Source organism: Leguminivora glycinivorella, chromosome 4, assembly GCF_023078275.1.
Source record: "Leguminivora glycinivorella isolate SPB_JAAS2020 chromosome 4, LegGlyc_1.1, whole genome shotgun sequence".
In the NCBI taxonomy this organism is placed as follows: Eukaryota; Metazoa; Arthropoda; class Insecta; order Lepidoptera; family Tortricidae; genus Leguminivora; species Leguminivora glycinivorella.
Genome location: NC_062974.1, coordinates 13,942,390 through 13,965,944, shown reverse-complemented (window position 1 = coordinate 13,965,944; position 23,555 = coordinate 13,942,390). Strand labels below are relative to the sequence as shown.

The 23,555-nt window shown below is 38.6% G+C and overlaps 2 protein-coding genes across 3 annotated transcripts; one reads left to right on the top strand and one right to left on the bottom strand.

Moving 5' to 3' along the window:
- Positions 1–1,688: 1,688 nt before the first annotated feature.
- Positions 1,689–11,982, top strand: LOC125225673 (DNA-directed RNA polymerase II subunit RPB1-like). Its single transcript, XM_048129486.1, is given in 8 exon segments — positions 1,689–1,767; positions 2,066–2,335; positions 2,419–2,725; positions 3,193–3,484; positions 3,692–7,119; positions 9,266–9,457; positions 10,593–10,741; positions 10,744–11,982. Coding segments are annotated over 8 exon segments (5,703 nt in total). The 5' UTR covers position 1,689; the 3' UTR covers positions 11,731–11,982.
- A 49-nt stretch (positions 11,983–12,031) lies between these two features.
- On the bottom strand, positions 12,032–18,736 carry LOC125225674 (acetylcholine receptor subunit beta-like 1). 2 transcript variants are annotated; one of them, XM_048129488.1, is made up of 9 exons: positions 18,676–18,736; positions 17,987–18,123; positions 17,373–17,527; positions 16,983–17,073; positions 15,736–16,083; positions 15,163–15,356; positions 14,594–14,752; positions 14,255–14,522; positions 12,032–14,032 (listed from the first exon to the last, which is right to left on the bottom strand). In XM_048129488.1, exons 1-9 carry the CDS (start codon positions 18,734–18,736, stop codon positions 13,868–13,870), a joined length of 1,578 nt encoding a protein of 525 aa, XP_047985445.1. In that variant the 3' UTR covers positions 12,032–13,867. The 2 variants fall into 2 exon arrangements, with proteins under 2 accessions (XP_047985445.1, XP_047985446.1); XM_048129489.1 differs by having other exon boundaries at positions 14,255–14,501.
- Between the last annotated feature and the right edge of the window lie 4,819 nt (positions 18,737–23,555).

Sequence of the window (23,555 nt, the reverse complement as noted above, 5' to 3'; positions counted from 1 at the left end):
TTCATATACGTGACGGCTTCTCTTTCGCACACTTCAGCTGTCTTTAAGCGTAAGCGAAATGATAGGTCTGTGGGTATACATACCTACTATGGCAACTCTATCACAGCGCAGAATATGCAGAAGCCACATGGTGGTCTGCGACAGAAACTCAATAGACATTTTCAGAGTTTTTAAAATAAGTACCTAAGTAGGTACGTGAAGTAACATGGTAAATTAAAAAAATATCATTAGATACTTATTGCGAAGGTGTAAACAATTTCCTTCGTTTTGCCACATATCAATAATTACCTATCTATATTAAATTCATTAATCCGTATACAACTATACATTACATTTTTACAGTACGGTAATACTCACCCCGTTATTCATAAACGTACACTAAGTTATCAAGCCGATAAAGTTCGGTTGTCCCTTTCCGTCGTATTGGTGTGATAGAAAGGGATAAACGAACTTTATCGGCTGGATAACTTTAGTCTACGTTTATGAATAAAGGTGTTAAAATTTATAGCTACGAAATTTTACATAAAACACCTACTTTAAAATAAAATAAAAAATGTTGAATTTGGTTAACATTATAAAAGACCTCACGCAAGCTGTGCTAATTAGTTCGCGAATTCGTCGAGAGATGGCGCTAAACACAATTATGCTCATTAGAGAACCTATACTTCTAGCCTAGCCCAGTCTTTAGACTTATGTGAGTAACGTAAAAGTACCTAATAGTTTTGTAGGTACGGAACCCTCGGTGGGCGAGTCCGACTCGCACTTGGCCGGTTTTTTATGTATCAAATAAAAGTCAGAAATATTTTTGTTCATATTTATGGTAACATGGGTACTAACTTGTCGGGGCACTACCATGCCATGCCCTACACCATAAAATACTACCAAATACTATGTAAACTCTACGAGTTAATACGTGCAGCTTGGTGACAAAGTTTGCAACATGCACACTAGCGCTCCTAGCGGCATGAGTTGATCGAAATAGTTTAGTTTCATACAGTATAAAATTAAAAAAAGTCACATATTCTTATTTTTTTGGTAGTATCAAATACTATATAAACTCTAGAGTTAATACGTGCAGCTTCTGACGTTTCCCATACATTGGAACGGCAACAATTTTACTAGCGCCATCTAGCGGTACGAGTTGATCAAAGTAGTTGTTCAGACTTTTACTTTAGTAAATTAAAATAGAAAATGCTATTACTTGATCTAATTTAACATTTTTAGACGGAATAAAACAAAAAAATAAGAATATGTGACTTTTTTTAATTTTATACTGTATGAAACTAAACTATTTCGATCAACTCATGCCGCTAGGAGCGCTAGTGTGCATGTTGCCAACTTTGTCACCAAGCTGCACGTATTAACTCGTAGAGTTTACATAGTATTTGATACTACTCTGTGCCTACATGCCTACACCCCACAACGTGAAATCTTGGTGAAAACGGTAATATCTGTGTGTTTAGGGCAAAGACCCACTCATGTGGAAACACTTTTTGACCTACTCAAGTACTCATTCTTGTTTTTTTTGGCTTAAAGGTCTCGTAACCTGGCCATAAATTCCCAAAAAAAAAATCATTCTTGTTTAACTATAATTTTGTGGTTTAGGGTAAAATATTTTTTTACAGTGGCAACATCTGAAACTTCGTGCGAAAAAAAAATTGTAAGTCAGAGTCATTAGAGCCATTCAAAATGGCTACGAATGACTCCAAGGCGCCTTTGCGCCAAGTAAAAAGGGTACAGTTTGGTATAATTTCGCCAGATGAAATAGTAAGTTATGAATACAGTGTTATTTTAAGTTCTCTTTATGATAACCATAAAATAATGTTACGGTGTAGTGTCTGGATTGCTATATTAGACACATGTCCTTACGGGTCACGCAGTTGCGCTTGTATTATGGTGTTATCTGTTTGCCTTGTTCAAGACAAATCTAATTTGTTTACCATCGTCAGATGTTAATGACCATTCGTTTTAGTGATTACCGACATTATATTGTGCCAAAGGAACATTATTGTGAAATACGTGTAATGCTGTGCTATGTATATCAATTATTTACATACTTTTCTAGCGACGTATGTCAGTCACGGAAGGGGGTATCCGCTTCCCCGAAACCATGGAAGGCGGAAGGCCCAAGCTTGGAGGCCTCATGGATCCTCGACAAGGGGTGATCGACAGAAGCTCCCGATGCCAGACGTGTGCTGGCAACATGACTGAATGCCCTGGACACTTTGGCCATATTGATCTAGCCAAGCCAGTATTTCACATTGGTTTCATAACAAAAACTATAAAAATATTAAGATGTGTTTGTTTCTATTGTTCAAAACTGCTTGTTAGTCCGGTAAGTTTTCCAGTATATTTGAATAATGTGTAGTTTTAGTGTTGTGTAAGAATGTTCAATCTCATGACCTTTTTTTTTTACAGACAAATCCAAAGATAAAAGAAGTTGTGATGAAGTCAAAAGGACAGCCTCGTAAAAGATTAACTTATGTGTATGACTTATGTAAAGGCAAAAACATTTGTGAGGGTGGTGAAGACATGGATATAGGGAAAGAAGGGGAGGAGGCTAAGAAAGGCTCGGGCCATGGAGGTTGTGGTCATTACCAGCCTTCAATCAGGAGACAGGGACTTGACCTTTCAGCTGAATGGAAACATGTCAATGAAGACACACAAGAGAGAAAGATCATCATTACTGCTGAAAGAGTTTGGGAAATTCTAAAACACATTACTGGTGAGGATTGAGTTGATTTTGTGACTTGCTGAACATATTTAGTGTTTTAAATACTGCTAAATAGTTTAAATAGACAAGAAACGTAAAGTGTTATTTATCTGTCAATAAAAAAAAGAAATTGTGAATGTGTTTAGTAAAACGTCCCACTTTGTTGCTTATCATGAAGACCAGATTTCCTTGTATCTTTAAATGCATAAACTGACAATGCGATTTTATAGCAATCAATGAAGTGGGACATTTTACTAAACACACACACACATTTTATCATGCAATTGTAAATAACAGTAGATTTTGTGTGGATACAATTTGTTGTTATGTTTCTCTCAATGGATGTCAGATTTTAGATGTAGGTTTTGATACAGATCAGAATTAAGAACTAATTATTGGTTTGTTACATATACATTTGTATGTTTTTGTTAATACTTTTGCTGACTTTTGAGCTTTGATAACAACTGTTTTATTTTTAGATGAGGAGTCCTTTATCCTGGGAATGGATCCAAAATTTGCCAGACCTGATTGGATGATAGTCACAGTTCTTCCTGTTCCACCATTGTCAGTGCGACCGGCTGTGGTCATGTTTGGGGCTGCCAAGAATCAGGATGATCTGACACACAAACTTGCTGACATCATCAAAGCAAACAATGAGTTACAAAGAAACGAACAGTCTGGGGCTGCCGCTCATGTTCTCGCTGACAACATTAGAATGCTTCAGTTTCATGTGGCCACTTTTGTTGATAATGACATGCCTGGTATGCCAAAGTAAGTTAGTCAATCATGTTTTGTAACATTAGCAAACTATGTTTTGAGCCTCTGTAGTAATGACATAAATAATCAGTACCAGTAGTGTAGTCACTTCCTATTAATTTAACTACATTAGTTGGTAAACATGCAAAGGCAAGAAGCTACAGGCTTACTCTGACCTGATTAGTATAGTATCTCTAATGTATTGGTTTAATTTCTTTTCAGAGCCATGCAAAAATCTGGTAAACCACTTAAAGCAATCAAAGCACGACTGAAGGGAAAAGAAGGAAGGATTCGAGGAAATCTCATGGGAAAACGTGTTGATTTTTCGGCACGTACTGTCATTACACCAGATCCCAACTTGCGTATTGATCAAGTAGGAGTACCACGATCAATTGCTCAAAACTTAACATTCCCAGAGTTAGTAACACCATTCAATATAGACAGAATGCAGGAGCTTGTACGACGAGGCAATGCTCAATACCCAGGGGCCAAGTACATTGTCCGGGACAATGGAGAGAGGATAGACTTGAGATTCCACCCTAAACCATCAGATTTGCATTTACAATATGGATACAAAGTCGAGCGCCATCTGAGAGATGACGACTTGGTTATTTTCAATCGTCAGCCAACACTACACAAAATGAGTATGATGGGTCACAGAGTAAAAGTACTGCCATGGTCAACATTTCGTATGAATTTAAGTTGCACTTCACCTTATAACGCCGATTTTGACGGAGACGAAATGAACTTGCATGTGCCCCAGTCCATGGAGACTCGTGCTGAAGTAGAAAACATTCACATAACACCTCGACAGATTATTACTCCACAAGCTAACAAACCCGTCATGGGTATTGTGCAGGACACTCTTACTGCTGTTCGAAAAATGACTAAGAGAGATGTTTTCTTGACAAAAGAACAGGTCATGAACCTTCTGATGTTCTTACCCACTTGGGATGGTAAAATTCCTCAGCCTTGCATTTTGAAACCCCAGCCATTATGGACTGGAAAGCAAATATTTACTCTGATCATCCCAGGCAACGTCAACATGATTCGCACGCATTCCACTCATCCTGATGAAGAAGATGATGGGCCTTACAAATGGATTTCCCCTGGAGATACTAAAGTAGTAGTAGAGCATGGAGAGCTCCTCATGGGAATATTGTGTAAAAAATCACTTGGTGCCTCTGCTGGTTCTCTTCTGCACATTTGCATGTTGGAGCTGGGCCATGAAACTGCTGGACGATTTTATGGTAATATTCAAACTGTGATTAACAACTGGCTCTTGCTGGAAGGCCATTCCATTGGTATTGGAGACACTATTGCCGATCCGCAAACATATCAAGAAATTCAGCGCGCTATAGTTAAAGCTAAGGATGATGTAATAGAGGTCATTCAAAAAGCTCACAACATGGAATTGGAGCCTACTCCTGGTAATACCTTGAGGCAGACATTCGAGAATCAAGTGAATCGTATTCTTAATGACGCTCGTGACAAGACTGGTGGATCAGCTAAGAAATCACTGACTGAATACAATAACCTCAAAGCTATGGTGGTATCAGGTGCCAAGGGATCCAACATTAACATTTCCCAGGTTATAGCTTGCGTGGGACAACAAAACGTTGAAGGTAAACGTATTCCATTCGGTTTTAGAAAGAGAACTCTACCACACTTCATCAAAGACGATTATGGTCCCGAGTCCAGAGGTTTTGTAGAAAATTCGTATCTTGCCGGTCTAACCCCCTCGGAGTTCTATTTCCACGCCATGGGAGGTCGTGAAGGTCTTATTGATACTGCCGTAAAGACCGCTGAAACTGGTTATATCCAACGTCGTCTCATAAAGGCTATGGAGTCTGTAATGGTTCACTACGACGGAACCGTGCGTAACTCCGTCGGACAGCTCATTCAGTTGAGATACGGCGAGGACGGCCTGGCTGGAGAAACTGTAGAGTTCCAAAATCTACCAACTGTGAAATTATCGAACAAGGCCTTTGAAAAGAAATTCAAATTTGACCCTTCAAATGAACGATACCTAAAGAGAATATTCAATGAAGAAATTATTAAAGAGCTCACGGAATCCGCATACGTTATTGCCGATCTTGAAAGCGAATGGGAGCAACTCAATAAGGACAGAGAAGTGTTGCGTCAGATCTTCCCCAGTGGAGAATCTAAAGTTGTACTCCCATGCAACTTCAAGAGAATGATCTGGAATGTTCAGAAGATTTTCCATATAAACAAACGTATGCCAACAGACCTAAGTCCCATCAAAGTTATACAAGGAGTCAAGGACCTTTTGAAAAAATGTGTCATTGTAGCTGGCGAAGATCGCTTATCAGTACAGGCTAATGAAAACGCTACTTTATTGTTCCAATGTCTCGTGAGATCTACACTTTGCACAAAGTTTGTTGCTGAAGAATACAGATTATCAAGTGAGGCATTTGAGTGGTTGATTGGAGAAATTGAGACTCGCTTCCAACAGGCTCAAGTTAACCCGGGAGAAATGGTGGGCGCCCTGGCCGCGCAATCTCTGGGAGAACCCGCCACTCAGATGACACTGAACACTTTCCATTTTGCTGGTGTGTCGTCCAAAAACGTAACGCTTGGTGTGCCACGTCTGAAGGAAATTATCAATATTTCCAAGAAACCAAAGGCGCCTTCCCTAACCGTGTTTTTAACAGGCGGTGCGGCACGTGATGCTGAGAAAGCTAAGAATGTACTTTGCAGGCTGGAACACACAACATTGCGTAAAGTTACCGCTAATACAGCTATTTACTATGACCCTGACCCTCAAAATACAGTTATTGCTGAAGATCAAGAGTTCGTCAATGTCTACTATGAAATGCCTGACTTTGATCCTACAAAGATTTCACCCTGGCTTCTACGTATAGAGTTGGACCGTAAGAGGATGACAGATAAGAAACTTACCATGGAACAGATCGCAGAAAAGATTAACGCCGGTTTTGGAGATGACTTGAACTGTATCTTCAACGACGATAACGCAGAAAAGCTTGTATTGCGTATCAGAATCATGAATAACGAAGAAAGCAAATTCCAAGATAATGATGAAGAGACAGTAGATAAAATGGAAGATGACATGTTCTTGCGCTGTATTGAAGCCAATATGTTGTCAGACATGACGCTGCAGGGTATAGAAGCGATCGGTAAAGTATACATGCACTTGCCTCAAACGGAGGCGAAGAAACGCATTATTATCACTGAACAGGGAGAGTTCAAGGCTATCGCCGAATGGTTATTGGAAACTGACGGTACTTCTCTCATGAAAGTATTGTCCGAAAGGGACGTCGATCCGATCAGAACGTTCAGTAACGACATTTGCGAAATATTCCAAGTGTTGGGTATCGAGGCCGTGCGTAAATCAGTAGAGAAGGAAATGAACGCTGTGCTGCAGTTCTACGGTCTGTACGTCAACTATCGGCATCTTGCGTTGCTTTGTGATGTCATGACGGCTAAAGGTCACCTTATGGCTATCACCCGTCACGGTATCAATAGACAAGACACTGGCGCGCTCATGAGATGCTCGTTCGAGGAAACTGTAGACGTGCTGCTGGACGCTGCCAGTCATGCTGAAGTGGATCCGATGAGAGGAGTGTCGGAAAATATTATCATGGGACAGTTGCCAAGAATGGGCACAGGTAAGATTCAACAACATAGATAATTATTACATTTTAATAATCACATTAGCCAAAAAAAAGATCCTGAATACTCACTATTAATCTGTAACGTTTATCCCTAAATTATCGTGTTCCGTTCCATCCTACTAGGCGGAAAAAAGTGTCCCAAATTTAATTTTTCCACTTCGTTATCGTTACCATTTTTCAAACACTTTGTACAGCTGTTACAAAGTGGAAAGTATGCAAAATAATAGAAAATTTTGGGACCATTTTTTGTCTCTTGTTTTTTGGTGTGTGTGTGGATTGAGTGAGCACCTTCCGAAAATAAAAAAAAATATGCTGATCATTTAGTAAAAGTTCTAAAACAATTGTAAAACGAATCTCTGAATTTGTAAAAAGATAAATCAAAAGATACAGCCATTAACATGTGCTCACTCAGTTCTCACAAACTACCAACGAAAACAGTGAATATATTCATTTAACATATAATATTTATATACTAACATTTAGTAAAAAATAGGCCAACCTACCTCTATAAATATTAGATCACCTAGTGACGTATTAAATTTTTTACAAATAGTTTCTTATGCTCACTCAATCCACACACTTTTGAAAAGCCGAATTTTGATGAAAAACATAAGATTTAGACCGCTATTATATGTGTATAGTTTAGTAAAAGTGAAATGGGAATTTGTAAAATACAAAACAAACCACTAACGTGTCAGGTTTTTTTATAATAAATTTTTGTAAGTGCTCACTCAGTCCACACGTTTTGAGAAAGTTAAAAATGTAAATATCTTACGATTTGTAGCACCTAAGACACTCGAAAGTACTTCAACATTTAGTAAAAATTTTTACTAAATATCCACCATCTAATATTTTATATTCGTTGTCTGGTTTTAAAGATATTCAGACATAACTTTTCTCATACAAATGTATCAAGTAGGGTGACCACACTATGTCGGCTCCTGATTTTCCCCACCTTCCCATTGTCATATTGAGATTGGGGAGTTTCGTTCAATTTTGATAATAGTTCACCGGATTTGTAAGTGGGAGCGAGAAAAGAATAACTATTTCTCGCTCCCACTTACAGTACGCTCATCTGTTAGCGCGATTAGATTACCAGGTTCTGGTTTCTTACTAGTGAAGTATTATATTCTTTGTTTCTTACCAATTATCATTCATGTCCTTTTTAATGCATGCATGTCGATATGGTTATTATCCTGACGTCGATAAAAATTACACAATACACATCATCACTAGGCCAAGAACATAACCTAAAAACAGTTTGCAGATGGATAATTAATATGGTATTAGTTTAATATTATCAAAATTGAACGAACGAAACTCCCCAATCTCAATATGACAATGGGAAGGTGGGGAAAATCAGGAGCCGACATAGTGTAGTCACCCTACTTGATACATTTGTATGAGAAAAGTTATGTCTGAATATCTTTAAAACCAGACAACGAATATAAAATATTAGATGGTGGATATTTAGTAAAAATTTTTACTAAATGTTGAAGTACTTTCGAGTGTCTTAGGTGCTACAAATCGTAAGATATTTACATTTTTAACTTTCTCAAAACGTGTGGACTGAGTGAGCACTTACAAAAATTTATTATAAAAAAACCTGACACGTTAGTGGTTCGTTTTGTATTTTACAAATTCCCATTTCACTTTTACTAAACTATACACATATAATAGCGGTCTAAATCTTATGTTTTTCATCAAAATTCGGCTTTTCAAAAGTGTGTGGATTGAGTGAGCATAAGAAACTATTTGTAAAAAATTTAATACGTCACTAGGTGATCTAATATTTATAGAGGTAGGTTGGCCTATTTTTTACTAAATGTTAGTATATAAATATTATATGTTAAATGAATATATTCACTGTTTTCGTTGGTAGTTTGTGAGAACTGAGTGAGCACATGTTAATGGCTGTATCTTTTGATTTATCTTTTTACAAATTCAGAGATTCGTTTTACAATTGTTTTAGAACTTTTACTAAATGATCAGCATATTTTTTTTTATTTTCGGAAGGTGCTCACTCAATCCACACACACACGTTTTTTGTCATTTTGTAAATTATTCTGCAATGTATTTTTTGTGACTCCCGTCATTACATTCTTGGATTTTATTGAATGAAAATATTAATAATTCCCAGGATGCTTCGATTTGCTCCTCGACGCCGAGAAATGCAAGCACGGTATGGAAATGGGCGGTCTCGGCGTCGGCATGGGCGTCGGCGGCGGCATGTACTTCGGCGTGGGCACGCCGTCTATGACGCCACTCATGACTCCCTGGTCTACGCAGAACACGCCGGGCTATGGCAGCAGCGTCTGGTCTCCTGGTCAAGGTATGTGTTTGATAATTAATGTAAAATGGGGACTTAGGGTCGGTTGCACCAAACCGTCTGTCACCGTTAAAGCGTTCGTTAAATTTTATTTTATGGGAAGTGCCATAGACGTCTGCTGCGTGACGATGATGTGTTTGTCAAATGTGGTTGATTCAATTGGCCCTTAATTGCGTTTTTTTTTATTAAACGTTTCGGGGAAGGCCTTAAAAAATAAAATGCACTATCGGGCATCGTTTGTAGTCGAGTTTCATAAGAGAATTAGTATTAGACTAACTGCAAACGTTTTTTTCTAAAATAGGTAAATTTAATGTTTTTCCTACTCAGAATCACGAGCCCTTTCCATCCTACTAGGCGGAAAAAAGCGTCCCAAATTTCATTCTTCCACTTCGTTACCATTTTTCAAACACTGCAGCGGTTACAAAGTGGAAAGTATTCAAATAGAAAAGTGATTCTGAGTATGAAAAACAAAATTTACCTACCTTAAATAGAAAATAGTACATTACGATACAAGTGCGAAAAAAAGGAAGTTCGCAATGAGTGGCGATAAATTAAAACACGACCGAAGGGAGTGTCTTAAATTGACACGAGTTACGAATTTCCTTTTTGCACGTGTATCGTACGACGTTTTTCAGTACAGTTTTAATTCGGCCGTGTTTTAATTTATCGCCACTAGTTTCTAACTTCCTTTATTTCGCACTTGTATCGTAATGTACTATTTTGAGATACTTCTCGCGAAAATGCCCATTTCTCTGCATTTCTCTTGTTGTTTGCGCATTCCTTGTCACAATGTGCAGGATTACCTAAAATTTAGCACTGAGTAATATAAATACATATACGGTTATCGTTTAAAGACACCTATTTTCAGATCTTATAAAAAAACCTAACTACTATGTAACTAATCTATTTATAAAACTGAATATCAACCCTGCAAACTTGCAACAGTAAGATAAAGCTGTCTGTTACTGTTACAGCGTTCCCTAAATATTACTATATGACTTCTTTAAGTGTAGAAATTGCATACAGTTATTACAGTTGGATCATTGCCGTTGTATGCTGTCAATAATAAAAGACTGGAGTAATATTTATTACTATTTTCACTCAATAATCTCTATTGATAAATGTAATCGTATTCCAGTGGGAAGCATCATGACGCCCGGCGGGCCGTCGTTCTCGCCGTCCGGGGCATCGGACGCTTCGGGCCTGTCGCCCGCCTACAGCGCCTGGTCGCCGCAGCCCGGCTCCCCCGGCTCGCCCGGCCCGCCGCTGTCGCCCTACGCCTCCCCGCCGGCGCCTCGCCCTCCTACTCGCCCACCAGCCCCGTGTACGCCGCCGCCTCCCCCAGCCTCACCCCCGCCTCCCCGCACTACTCGCCCACCAGCCCCTCCTACTCGCCCACCTCGCCCAACTACTCCCCGACCTCCCCCATCTACTCCCCGGCCTCCCCGAGCTATTCGCCCACGTCGCCCGGCTACTCGCCGACTTCCCCGTCATATTCGCCCACGTCCCCCAGCTACTCCCCGACGTCGCCGAGCTACTCCCCTACGAGCCCGGCCTACTCTCCCACATCCCCGAGTTACTCGCCCACTTCACCCAGCTACTCACCGACGAGCCCCTCCTACTCGCCCACGAGCCCGTCTTACTCTCCGACGAGTCCCGCGTACTCACCCGCGTCTCCGGGCTACTCGCCATCATCGCCGAGCTACTCGCCAACGAGCCCCGTCTACAGTCCCGCGTCCCCGAGCTATTCGCCCTCGTCGCCGAATTACACGCCAACATCCCCCGCGTATTCTCCTACGAGTCCGTCGTACTCTCCCACTTCTCCGGCGTACTCTCCCACTTCGCCGAGCTACTCGCCGTCGTCCCCGAAATATTCCCCGACTTCGCCGAACTATTCCCCGACTTCCCCGTCGATCGCGGGCGGCAGTCCTACTTATTCCCCGACCAGCCCGCAATACTCGCCGACGAGCCCTCAGTACTCGCCGGCCAGCCCGGCGTACTCGCCCTCGTCGCCGCAGCACCCGGGCAGCACGCGCTACTCCCCATCCTCCCCGAACTACTCTCCGTCTTCCCCGAACTACTCGCCGTCGTCGCCGGGCTACTCGCCCTCGTCGACCAAGTACTCGCCGACGTCGCCCACTTACACTCCTACGTCACCCAATTACTCTCCTTCTTCCCCCGCCTACTCCCCTTCGTCCGCCGGTCCGACTTCCTATTCCCCGACTTCACCAAACTACTCGCCGACTTCACCATCGTATAACGAAGATGATGATTAGGTTATAAGTACTCATAGTTCGCGTTATTGATTTATAATTCATATTCGTTATATCGAATGTCTTATCTGAAAAATATTTGTTTTTATTTCGAATTTTCGACATTCTAGTAGCATCGCTTAAAAGCTTTGCTGAAAAGTATTTAAGAAATATTAAATTAGATTAAGAAAGAATGACTGTTTTCGGTGTAAGGATTTAAGGAATAAGAAAGTTCGTGTTACATAATATTAGTGTAATAAAAACTAAAAAAATAAATTGAGTATTATTTGGGGATGGGATGGTAAAGGAAGCTCAATAGTACCAGTTTTTCGCACGTAAAAATTTATTAAAACAACATGGATATAAAAGTAATGAGTGGACAAGATATTTTACAGTAAGTGCGTAAGTATAAGTTAGTGCTATTAGGCAGAGTTACAAATAACCTATGCCTTCGACGCCAGGTCAAAACCAGGGTCTTACAAGCCGGTACCGAGATATTGTTTTCTCATTTCTCAGCTTTAACAGTATTCTATTTAAATACATATATCTAATGATAAAATCAAAAACGTAAGAAACATCTATACTAATATAATAACGCTAATATGTTTTCTTACTTTAGGTATAGGAGACTGCAGTCGATATACATTTTTACCCGACAATGTTTATTCAACTTGTTTGAATATTATTTCTAAATTAACAAACTATAACAGTAAATATATGACTTTGCTATGCTCGGAAAGCTCTATACCCAAAAAATAGGTTAGCAACCAATTTTAGTTCGTCCATGATAATATAAATAAGTAGCGAAGAAAAATGCAGTAGCATGTTGTCTCCACTTTTTATTAGCCTAATAATCTCCAGAAGTAGGTAACTCGTAAAACAATAGCTTTCAATGAAAGAAAACAGTATATTAATGATAACATTTCTTAATATTATGATTTAAAATTATCGCGCTATTACCTCTTCCCTAATTACATGTCAAAATACAAACTTATGTCGAAACAGTATTGTGCTTTACGCTAGGTAAACTTCGAACACAGCCATTTTAATTTCTATTAATTTATTGTATTAGCCTATTATAATCTTATTTGAACTAATGGCTAAGTAAATGAATACGAACTAATTAAGTGCATTTTGGTTTACCTAAACTTCGTCTCCTAATTCGTTTTGAAGCTCTAGATTGACATTCCTGACTACAGTATAAAGAATGTCCACTGCGGCAAACGGTCTGCTCGCAACTAAATAAAGTATAGCCATGTAAATAAATATATGTGTGTTTAGTAATAAAATTAATCCTACATATATTATGTATACACCGCGACATCTCTTAATATCAACCCTTTCCCACATGGCTTGACAAATCCACGTCGGTATCAATACTATCAACTTGTATGAGCATACATACGTGCTAGGCTACTAGGCAGGTATCCTGTATCATCAATCATCATACGCTGAGCGAGCCAAGTGTTGAAGTTTTTCTGTGGATACCACTTTATCAGGTACGGTAGGACGAAACACGAAAGCTTGCTACTTAGTAAGAGAATGGGCAGTAATTATGCAAAAGAATTATATTTTCTTCTTATCCCACTGCTGAGCAAGGCAGGCCTTGGTTTAAGATTTAGTTTATTAGTGTGGCTTTTCAAATAAAACTGATTGCCTGCCAAATTAATATTAGTCAGTTTAAGTATGTAATACTAACTTAAATTCGCATTGGAAGCATGGGTGAGTACAACTTTGTCTTTGAATACCTTTATTAAGTACCTACGTTATAATGCTCGATCGCCTTAAAATATTTATATGTTTAGGTTATATAACTACTTAATTAATTTAAAAATAAAACTGAGCATTGTTTGGACTTAATTTGTAAATTAACAATATCTGTCACCTGTACAGTCAATCAATTGGAACCCTAGGCCACTCTACAACCATGTGAAAATGACAAGCAGTAAGAGATTTTTTACGATCTGATTTATAACATTACTTTGACAAAGTTCTACAGTGGCCTAATAGGGTTCCAATTGGTTGACTGTACATACTGTACCATTTAATTATGATTTTCATAGGAAGATGTAAGTTGCTCCGGAAGGTTTTAACTGGGTTGACTACTACAACATTAAGCAACTCTAAATAAGATTGTCGTACTCAATAAGCTGCTTGTCGTTTACTTTCCTCGGTATATTTCGATGATCCGGTCTTGGTCAACGTATTCGAAGATGTGTGGCGCGTCCATCAAGATGCCGACAGTCCCAGCAGTGGTCACGATGAAGAAGATGTACAGCTGAAGTCTATCGATCACCATGGCAACGTACTTCCAGTCCTCGCGCGTCTGTAGATATTTATAAAAGTTTATGTTAAAAATATTTAGGTATTTCTTCTCAAGTAAAATCTTACTGTTACAAAGTGATTCAGCATAAAAATCGGAGAAATCAAATAAAGCGAAGACACTCAACCAGGTTACGGAGCGCAAGAGGTAAAAATTATTATTGGCTTGCATTTGAAGTGACTTTATATGGCGGTAGTTAGAAAATGTAACGTAAGGTCGTCTCACCTGAATGTAAAGATCTTCGTTTCTTAAATGCTCTGCAATGAATTCGACTGCTTCAGTTGCTTTGGCTGCTTCAGGAGACAGAAGAAGGGAGTCGGAGCTCTCTGACTCCCGTCTCTCCCCACCGAGGCCGAGGCCGCCGAGCGCGCCTAGACCACCCAAGGCGCCCACTTCACCACCGCCTCCAGCAGCTCGATTGATCTTGCAGTTAGGATGATGCAAGTCAGACAGCTCCATCGCCTCCATTTTGCTTTGGTTCGCCCCAATAGCACTGAAAAGTTTAATATAGGTTCATTCGCGAAGAGATTGACGTATTTATTAGCCCACAATATCGTGCATTACCTGATGTGCTTGGGCAGGTCGTGCGGGGCGGCGGCGTGCGGCGGCGCGCCCATCCCGGGCATCTCCATCATCCAACGCAGGCGGGTCTTGCGGGGACGCCGCATGAGCAGCGCGGCAGGCAGGTAGTGCAAGAACACACTTCGAATCCAAAGAGGCATGCTGAAAAGTATAGTTATGGTTATGGCTTGTTTATATTTCACGAAACATCTAGCTCACAAGTTGCTCACAAGTAAGTATGGTGAGATAATAAGAGAGTTGTTAAATTCGACCGCGTTTGTGGAACTTAATGGCCAGTTGAAAAAAAAATTATAAATCTTTAGGAGAGGTATTTATACTGCGAGGGTCTTTTTGACAGACATCATGATGATCATCGTTAGTTTAAGGGCCAGTTTCATCAACCACATTTCACAGACACATCATCGTCACGCAGCAGACGTCTATGAAACTTGCCATACAATAAAATTTAACGAACGCTTTAACGGAGATAGACGGTTTGGTGGAACCGACTCTAAATCAGAAATTGTTTAATTAAATACTCGAACATAACAGTAGAAATTGATGACACTCACCGATGGGTTCTAGGTCCTCTGAAGTTCCAGTTGATGATGATGACCGTGACGAGGATACTGACGGTGTTCATGATGAATGTGAACAGCAGGTACTTGGCGATGAGAGGCAGCACGAGAGAGGTCGGCGGGAGGATCTTCGATACCAGGAGCAAGAACACAACCAGTGACAGCAAAATGCTGATACCCAGTGTTACCTGAAATGATTAGGAGCTAATTTATTAAGTTATAGAAGTGGTCGGAAACGGTTCGTTTCGGTTGAATCTGGCTCTGTTCGGCTCGCATTGCTACATAGAAATTACTAGGGTTGTCACACCTTGAAATCCCTTTGCGTGCGTTACCACTGATTTTTTAACTTGACACGATAATCACTTGAATTTCGACAACCCTAAACATTAGAGAGGATTGACACGTTTCCACACTAAACTGCTGTTAAACTACTGTGTGTTGGGGCTGTAGGAAGCGTCCTAAGTTTGGTATGGTAAGATGTAGTAGCTAATATCTACTGTTTTATAATATTATTTTGTCATATTGGGTTTTTAAAAATATTAAGTAAAAAAAACATGTTTGTATTACCTTTTCTCCAGCTTCAGCAGGCAGGTAGAATACCAACACACAAAGGAACGAGATAAGTACGGTCGGCAGAATCAAGTTCACAGTATAGAACAAAGTCTTCCTTCTGATAATGATGTAAAATGTGATGTCTGTCTCAGTAGGGTGGTTCCCCTCGTAGATGTTCAAGTACGCAGGCACTTCTATGATATCCCATGTTCCAGATTTCCAGTAATCAGACAGATCCACGAAGTTCTTATTGTTGTATAGGGCGAGAGATACTTGGTCGCCGTTGAAGGTCCAAGATCCGAATTTCATGATGCAAGTTTGTTGATCGAATGGGAAGTATGTTACGTCGATGGTGCATGAACTCTGTAAAATTAAACCTTATAGGTATAGGGTGTATTTTGTTATCAAGTCAGTGAAGGCAGTTACGAAATCTCGACCTCTACGCGATACAGGTAGGTACCAATTTTGAAAAAAAAAACATACATGGAGTTAGAAAAAAATGCTATTATTGAAATAGTTTTCGCGATCGATTGATCTCATTCATATCCAGAATCGAAAGCTTGTGGGACTAAAAGTTAAATTCCTGCTAGAAAAGTCAGAATTTGAAGAAAACTTTTTACATAAAGTCGCCGTCAATAGAACTTGTGGACAATGTAAACAAACCTTGTAGTCAAAATGTCTTTAATTTCCGTTCTCATCAGATACTGACTAAATCCATGTGTTATTTTATTTAATCAATTCATATCACATTATGATCCTCAACCTTTAAAATAATAGTATTATGCTAGAGAATTTTATAGAATGGTTTGTTTACATTGTTGACAATTTCTATTGACGGCGATTTTACAATATGTATGTATGGAATTGAAAACATTTAGTTTTCACATGCTATTTTTCTTTCTTTCAACCCCTTAATTGCCAAGAGTGGCACTGAGACTTGAGTAGTTTCATGTGTTCTGCCTACCCCTTTATGGGATACAGGCGTGATTGTATGTATGTATGTATTTATACCCATCGATTTCATTCCTGTTCAGTATCGATAGTTTTCTATAGGTCCAAGTTTTTGGGCTTGCGTGTCAAGGGACGCAAGCCCAAAACGACGGACGCAGGGGCAGCAATCTCCGTGGTTTCAGGACAGTTTTTATATAATTTAACATCAAAGCGATGAATTAAAAACAGGGCTGTAGGATAATAGCAGGACACCTGTCTAACATTACTATTATAAAATTTATACATATATTTTGAAATGGTTAGTTAGTTACCTGATATATAGCAGGGGGTACCCAAAGTACTTCGCCGTTAGGGTAGATGAGAACGTTAGACTTGTATCGCACTTCGTAGTTGCCATCAGCGCTGTAAAATATGATCAACAAGGTTATTATAATGTCAGGTTGTTAATTTTATTAAACAATGCCCAATACTTGAATGGCGCAGTCGGTAGGATTCGAACATATAAGTAACAAGTCCACAAATTGAATATAATTAATTTCCTGTAAATTTCGGTCAGGCATATTAAATTGAATTGGGATCTTGCACTTGTAATATGCCGTCAAATACAGAACATGAAATCATTGAAAGCTGGTAGAACTAGACGGCACATACATATTTACTATTGAAGACCTGCACACTACAAAAGAGTGTTTGATACTAACTTGTTGAACAGAACAATGTCCGGTTTCCAGACTTTGTCAGGGGGTAGGCGAAGTACACCGATGCCTCCGTAGTCTGCTTCGTCCCACATCAGCTGATAATCCATCCATACTAAACGAAGCCAAACGTTCGATTTCATAATTTGATTCTTCTCGTTCTGAAATGTGAGTTTTATTTATGTAGGTACTTAATATATAAAAAACGTAAAGGTTTTTATAGCAAGTTTTAATGTTAATCACTCAACAACGTTAAATAATATGGTTGAAAGGAATCTCACAGAAGGAAATTACTTTTGAAATTACTAATGGGGTTCATCAGGGTTGAAAATTGGTTAAAATGGCGTTACTCAAGTATTTACTAAATAAAGAGTACCAATTTTAATGTATAAATAATACCACGAGATGTTATAAAATAATTCAAACGAGAACAAGCTTAATTAATCTTTAATTTTAAAAACTCGCTTGTCTTTATTAGCGGGAGTTGCTGACCGCCATTCTAATTTCAATGTAAATGGGGTTTTAATGCGTGAAGTACCATTCACTGTCAAAGTGGTTATTAAATTGGAAAAATATTCTAATAGCTCACGGGCATTAAGTGAAATAGTAATGTGACATACAACGTTGATGAGCTGGACGAAGGCGAGGCCAAACCGCACGTCGACCTTCTGTGTCATGTTTTGCACCGGCCGTATGAGTTTGTTGTATCCTCTGAACAGATCGCGCACCAGGCGCTCTTCGTCCTCCGAACACCATCCTGTTTAAAACATCCACAATATATTGGAACATGTTTTATTTCAGTTTTCATAGCGGAATTCGAACGTTATCTGTCACTCTCTTGGTTCCGTGATGCTGCAGCGCTCACAGATCAATAAGACACGACCGCGAGATGAATGTGCATATAACTACGTGAACACTTGACAGGCATTAGAAAATATATTGTTCGTGAAATATTTTAACTGTACATATTGGGTAATAAATATAATGCAACATATATTTGGCAAATCGAATCAATTAAATAAGATTATAGTTATTGTGACACTGTTTAATTGTTAGTAATCATTCGTTGTACATTTGTTTGTGTTAATATAATTGGACTGTACACATAAACTCCCTTAATTAAAAGCCGAGTCATCAAACAAGTCATTAATTTTAATACACAAAAATGCAAAAAATAACATTTTTTTTTAAATTGTTTATCCCTGAACAATTCCTTTTCAAAAATGTAGCTATTACCTTTTGATTAGCACAAATATTTTTTAATCAATTGATATTGTTTTGTTTTTATGCGTATCGTATCGTGACTGACCTGAGTAGAGCACGGCGAGGAGCGCCGCCAGCAGCAGGCAAGCGCGCGTCCCGCCCGTCATGGCGGCCCTCTGCCGCGCGTGCCGCCGCGCGCCGGCTCCTGGCTCACTCCCTGACTATTCACAAACACCTACCGGGACCCCTTCCTTCCTACCCACAACCATCTACAACTAAGCGCTAACAGAGCTCAAACTTATACTGGTTCGGTTGCAATACCTAATAGACAAACATTCTGACGTGATTGTAAACAGCTGTACCGTTTAAACGAAAAACGTTATATCGTAGCTTAAACCAAGACTTACATACACCGTTTGCGTTAGCACATTTTGTCAGGAACAGAGGTTTTCTCGCTCTCAGGGTAACACTTTACTTCTTGGCGTTTTTTTTCTTAAACTCTATCTTTTTCGATTTACCCTCATCAAAGTTAAAAGGACAAAGGTCATTTAATTGGGATACAGTGTTGTACTTACACTTCTCGACGTTTTCAAATAGCACGTTGAAGTTAAGTACGTATTTTAATATTTGTAAGTATTATAGAGTTAATTAAGTGCAGCATCGAAATAAACGATTAATTAGGAAATATACTTACTGATCTTCTTTGAAATGTTTTTGAATTATTTAATAAATACGGACATGACACATAATAAACCTGACAGGCCTTAATGGTCGCGCGATAAATGATATAACATCTGGCAGGCAAGCATGGTCGCGCGATAAATGATAAAACACATCAACATCTGCACGGGTAGCATGGTCGCGCGATAGACGATAAAATATCAGGCCGTCCCTATCGCACTTACAAATAGTGCGATAGGGATGGCACGATGTTTTATCATTTATCGCGCGACCATACTTGTCTGCCAGGACGTCCCTTTCGCACTATTTTTAAGTGCGACAGCGGCCTGTTTTACCGTTTATCGCGCGACCATGCTATCGGTGCAGGTATTAAGCATCAAAATTAATTTACTCTGTGTTTTAATTCATTCGCACAATCACTAGGTATCAGAAAACATGTCATTGAAAACATTATTATTTACAATACAACAGTCCGAATTCGACCAGGTTTTCATGAAAATAAGTTCGTACCTGTAGTTTTTTCATACCCTTAACAATTGAATCAAAATACTTAACCAGAACAACTTAAGCATTCAACGAGCTAACTGCAACGGTTTCCTTTGATAACGAGGCGTAGATAAATCGAGTAGGTACAGTAGAGGCTTCAGTGACCTCCAGTAACCCTGCACTAGGCCGCCCGCCCAACCACCACTTAGCGCTAAAATGCACAATTCTGACACGCTCGAGAAAGCCTTACGATTTTTGCGATTCATGGGTATCTACGGTTTTCGTAACACCTGTGTAATGGTATTTTCGGGTTAACCTACAACTAAATTAAAATAATTTATTAAGAAAACATATTCTACAGTGGTTGCTCTTAAATACTAATATTTAATTGTTAAGAGAAATGATTTAAATACTCATATTTCAGCTCGGATGGTTCCCGTTTTAAGGCAAAAACAAGGCCCAAATTAACAATTTAAAAAATAACAGTAAATTCATGGGAGTAGGTAGTAGGAACAGTCGAGTGTATAAATATGGATGTGTATTTTTGAGCGACTTCTGTACATCCATATTTTAACGTTTGATTGTACATCATATTATATCATTTTCAGGATCAGGGTCGTTTCTAAGGAGAAATTGGGAATTACATTGGAAATTATGACTGTCTATAGTGTCTATACCTACATATATAAGGTTGACTGTAGAGAATGCCTCCTGGCATTAAGTTCGCCTTTTGTACATGAAGTTTGTCTTTTGTGCAATAAAGTTTAAATAAATATAATGAGATAAAAGATATGATTTTTTAATGCATAATTACTTACGTTGCAATACCGATACCGCCTAAAGAAGCCTGCGAAGTGAAAATTTTGTGTTCTGAATATTTAGGTCACAGATTTAATGTCCAATATACCATAGTATAAAGTTATCGGAGATAGCGGCTATGTTATATGATTGATATAATATGTGCTATCCTGTTTTGTGTCCCCAAAGGATGTGACAGAGTGTAGCTTTTTGTATGGAGTGAAATTTTAGTTTTTAACTTTTCTCATGCTGATTATAATCTACCTATTACTCTACAAATACATATTATGTAAAGTATTATTATATTATATTATTAAGTATATTTTATTTGATTCCAGACTAAATTAAAAACCAGAGTTACCAGAAATAAGATTTCTTAACGATCGGTTTGGCCCAGAGATGGGCATCAATCGATTTATTTTTTAGTTAACTAATCAATCGACTAAAAATATCAATCGTCATTATTCAATCGCGATTGATTTAGTTGCGATTAAATTAGTTGTGGGAATGTTCGACTAACAACTAAATTAGTTTTAGTTTCAATCGACTAAATTCCACGAATAAATCATTAAAACTACACAGTCGGCCGTTTTTGCATTTATATCTATTACTTTACTTTTGTATCATGATTGCTTTTATATTTAATATACAAAGTTTGATTTATATAATTGTGTTTTTTTAATGTTATTTTACTAATGCACAAACAAAGTACCCATTTTTTATTTACCCTTAAATAAGACAAATTTAATCCAATTTCAAAGTGACTGTAGTAGCAAAATAATAGTTAGAACACCGATCTAACTCCTTAGAAATGGTTAAAATATCTTAAGTAGGTAATACATGATGATATGTTTAAACATTCGTTAAGATGTCCTAATCAGTCTGTCAACATTAGTTGTGAGAAATAAGTCTAACTAATTAGTCGATTACAAAATTTAGTTGTCCGAAATCAATCGGCAACTAATTTAGTTGCAACTAAATTAGTCGCGCTCTATACAACTAAGATTGATCATTCGTGGTTTTCAATCGTCAGTCGCAATTAAATCTTGTAATTTTAATCGTTAATCGTTAGTCGATTACATTTTGCCCATCTCTGGTTTGGCCTAGCGCGTAGTGATCCTGCCTGCTACGCCGCGGTCCTGGGTTCAAGTCCCGGAAAGGGCATTTATTTGTGTGATGAGTACAGATATTTGTACCTGAGTAATACACCAGATGTTTTCTATGTATTTAAGTATGTATTTATCTATACAAGTATGCATATTGTCGCCTAGCGTCCACACTTGTACAAGCTTTGCTTAGTCTGGGGCTGAGTCTATCTGTGTAAGGTGTCTCCCAACATTTATTTATATCATTTATTTATTTATAAGCTAATGCAATACTGAGAGGCATCAAAACACGAGTGTTGTTTTTTGAAACTCTCCTTTCGGCTCGTTTAATAAAAAGATACCACGAGTGTTTTAATACCTAATTATGTACCTCCAGTTGCATTATGTATTTCAATATAATAATAATCTAAATGATAAAAATGCTACTTACGAAAGAGGAAAATAGTTATTTGTTATACAAGGGGGCAAAGTTGTATTTTAACGCCGAGTGTGGAATTGAAAAACGAGCAAGGAAAGGATTCTATAGTTGAACCACGAGCGAAGCGAGTGGTTCGAGAATAGAATCCTGAACTTTTTTTTAACACACGAGAAGTAAAATACATTTGCACCCGAGTGTAACACAAAACTTTTCCCCTCACTATAGCGAGGAAACTACAACGCAAAAAATGCGTTTATAACTGCTTCCACAGGTGGTAAATCATCTTTATTACTAGATTCACCTACTTATATCAATTTTAAAGCAGTTAATTTGACTTTATTCAATTACTTTACCCACTAGTGGATAAAATGCGTTTTTACCCGCTGGTATTAAAGGACAAAACTCGTGTTTCTGAGCTAGTGAGGGGAAAAAATCATTACCTACTAGCTTTGCCCGCGGCTTCGCTCGCGTTAGAAAGAGACAAAAAGTAGCCTATGTCACTCTCCATCCCCTCAACTATCTCCACTTAAAAAATCACGTCAATTCGTCAATCCGTTTTGCCGTGAAAGACGGACAAACAAACAGACACACACACTTTCCCATTTATAATATTGGTATGGATTTAAAAACTATGCTACCTGCAAAATAGTATTTCTTATGCAGAAATAATTTAAGGATTGCAATAAGTGCGGTAAATCAGGTTCAATTTTTCAATTTCATCAATGGATGAAAACTAGTGCTGGACGGAAACTAGTAGTTAGGTATACTAACCCTGTGATGGCAAGTATGTTCAGATTTGGACTAGAGGAAGCGGTGTATGACTTCAACAGATTCTTGATTGGTATTATTATTAAGTAGGTATATTATATTGACGTTATGTCCTTTTCAACATTGTAAGGCATCTTAGAGGGCATTCATTCCTCACGTCAATACGTTTTCGGCTTATTTTAGGAGAGTCCCCCCTTCTCCATGGTATTCTTTGGTGATATTTTCAGGACCCCGAGCCCCCTGGCCAATATGATGTAGGTATAATTTGTTGTGAACTTACATAGACTAGACTTACTAAAACCAAGAAAACTAAAAAAAAAACTTTGACAATCAAAAATAACCGACTGCACTCAGCTCTTGCAAGGAAGAGTGCGAACTGCGAGGCAAATTATATTCAACTCAGGTTTTGACAGTTTGGTTATGTAATAGCGCAGAAACCTTATGTATTTTGGTTTACTAACTATAATACAGTGTAGCACAGAAGAACAAAAAAATACACGTAATATGTTGCTTAAAACCCCCCCCCCCCCCCCCTTGGTGATATTTTGTGATTTTCCATGACCCTCCTCCCCCTATAAAGTATGACGTGATGAATGGACGCCCCCTTATGTACATGTCTAAAGCCTAATAACTACTAACTATAATACCTAGGTAAATTATCATAGGTAAATTTAATTGATAATAAAAATTTTACCTACAGAAAATAAACGATAGTAAGTACCTACGTTT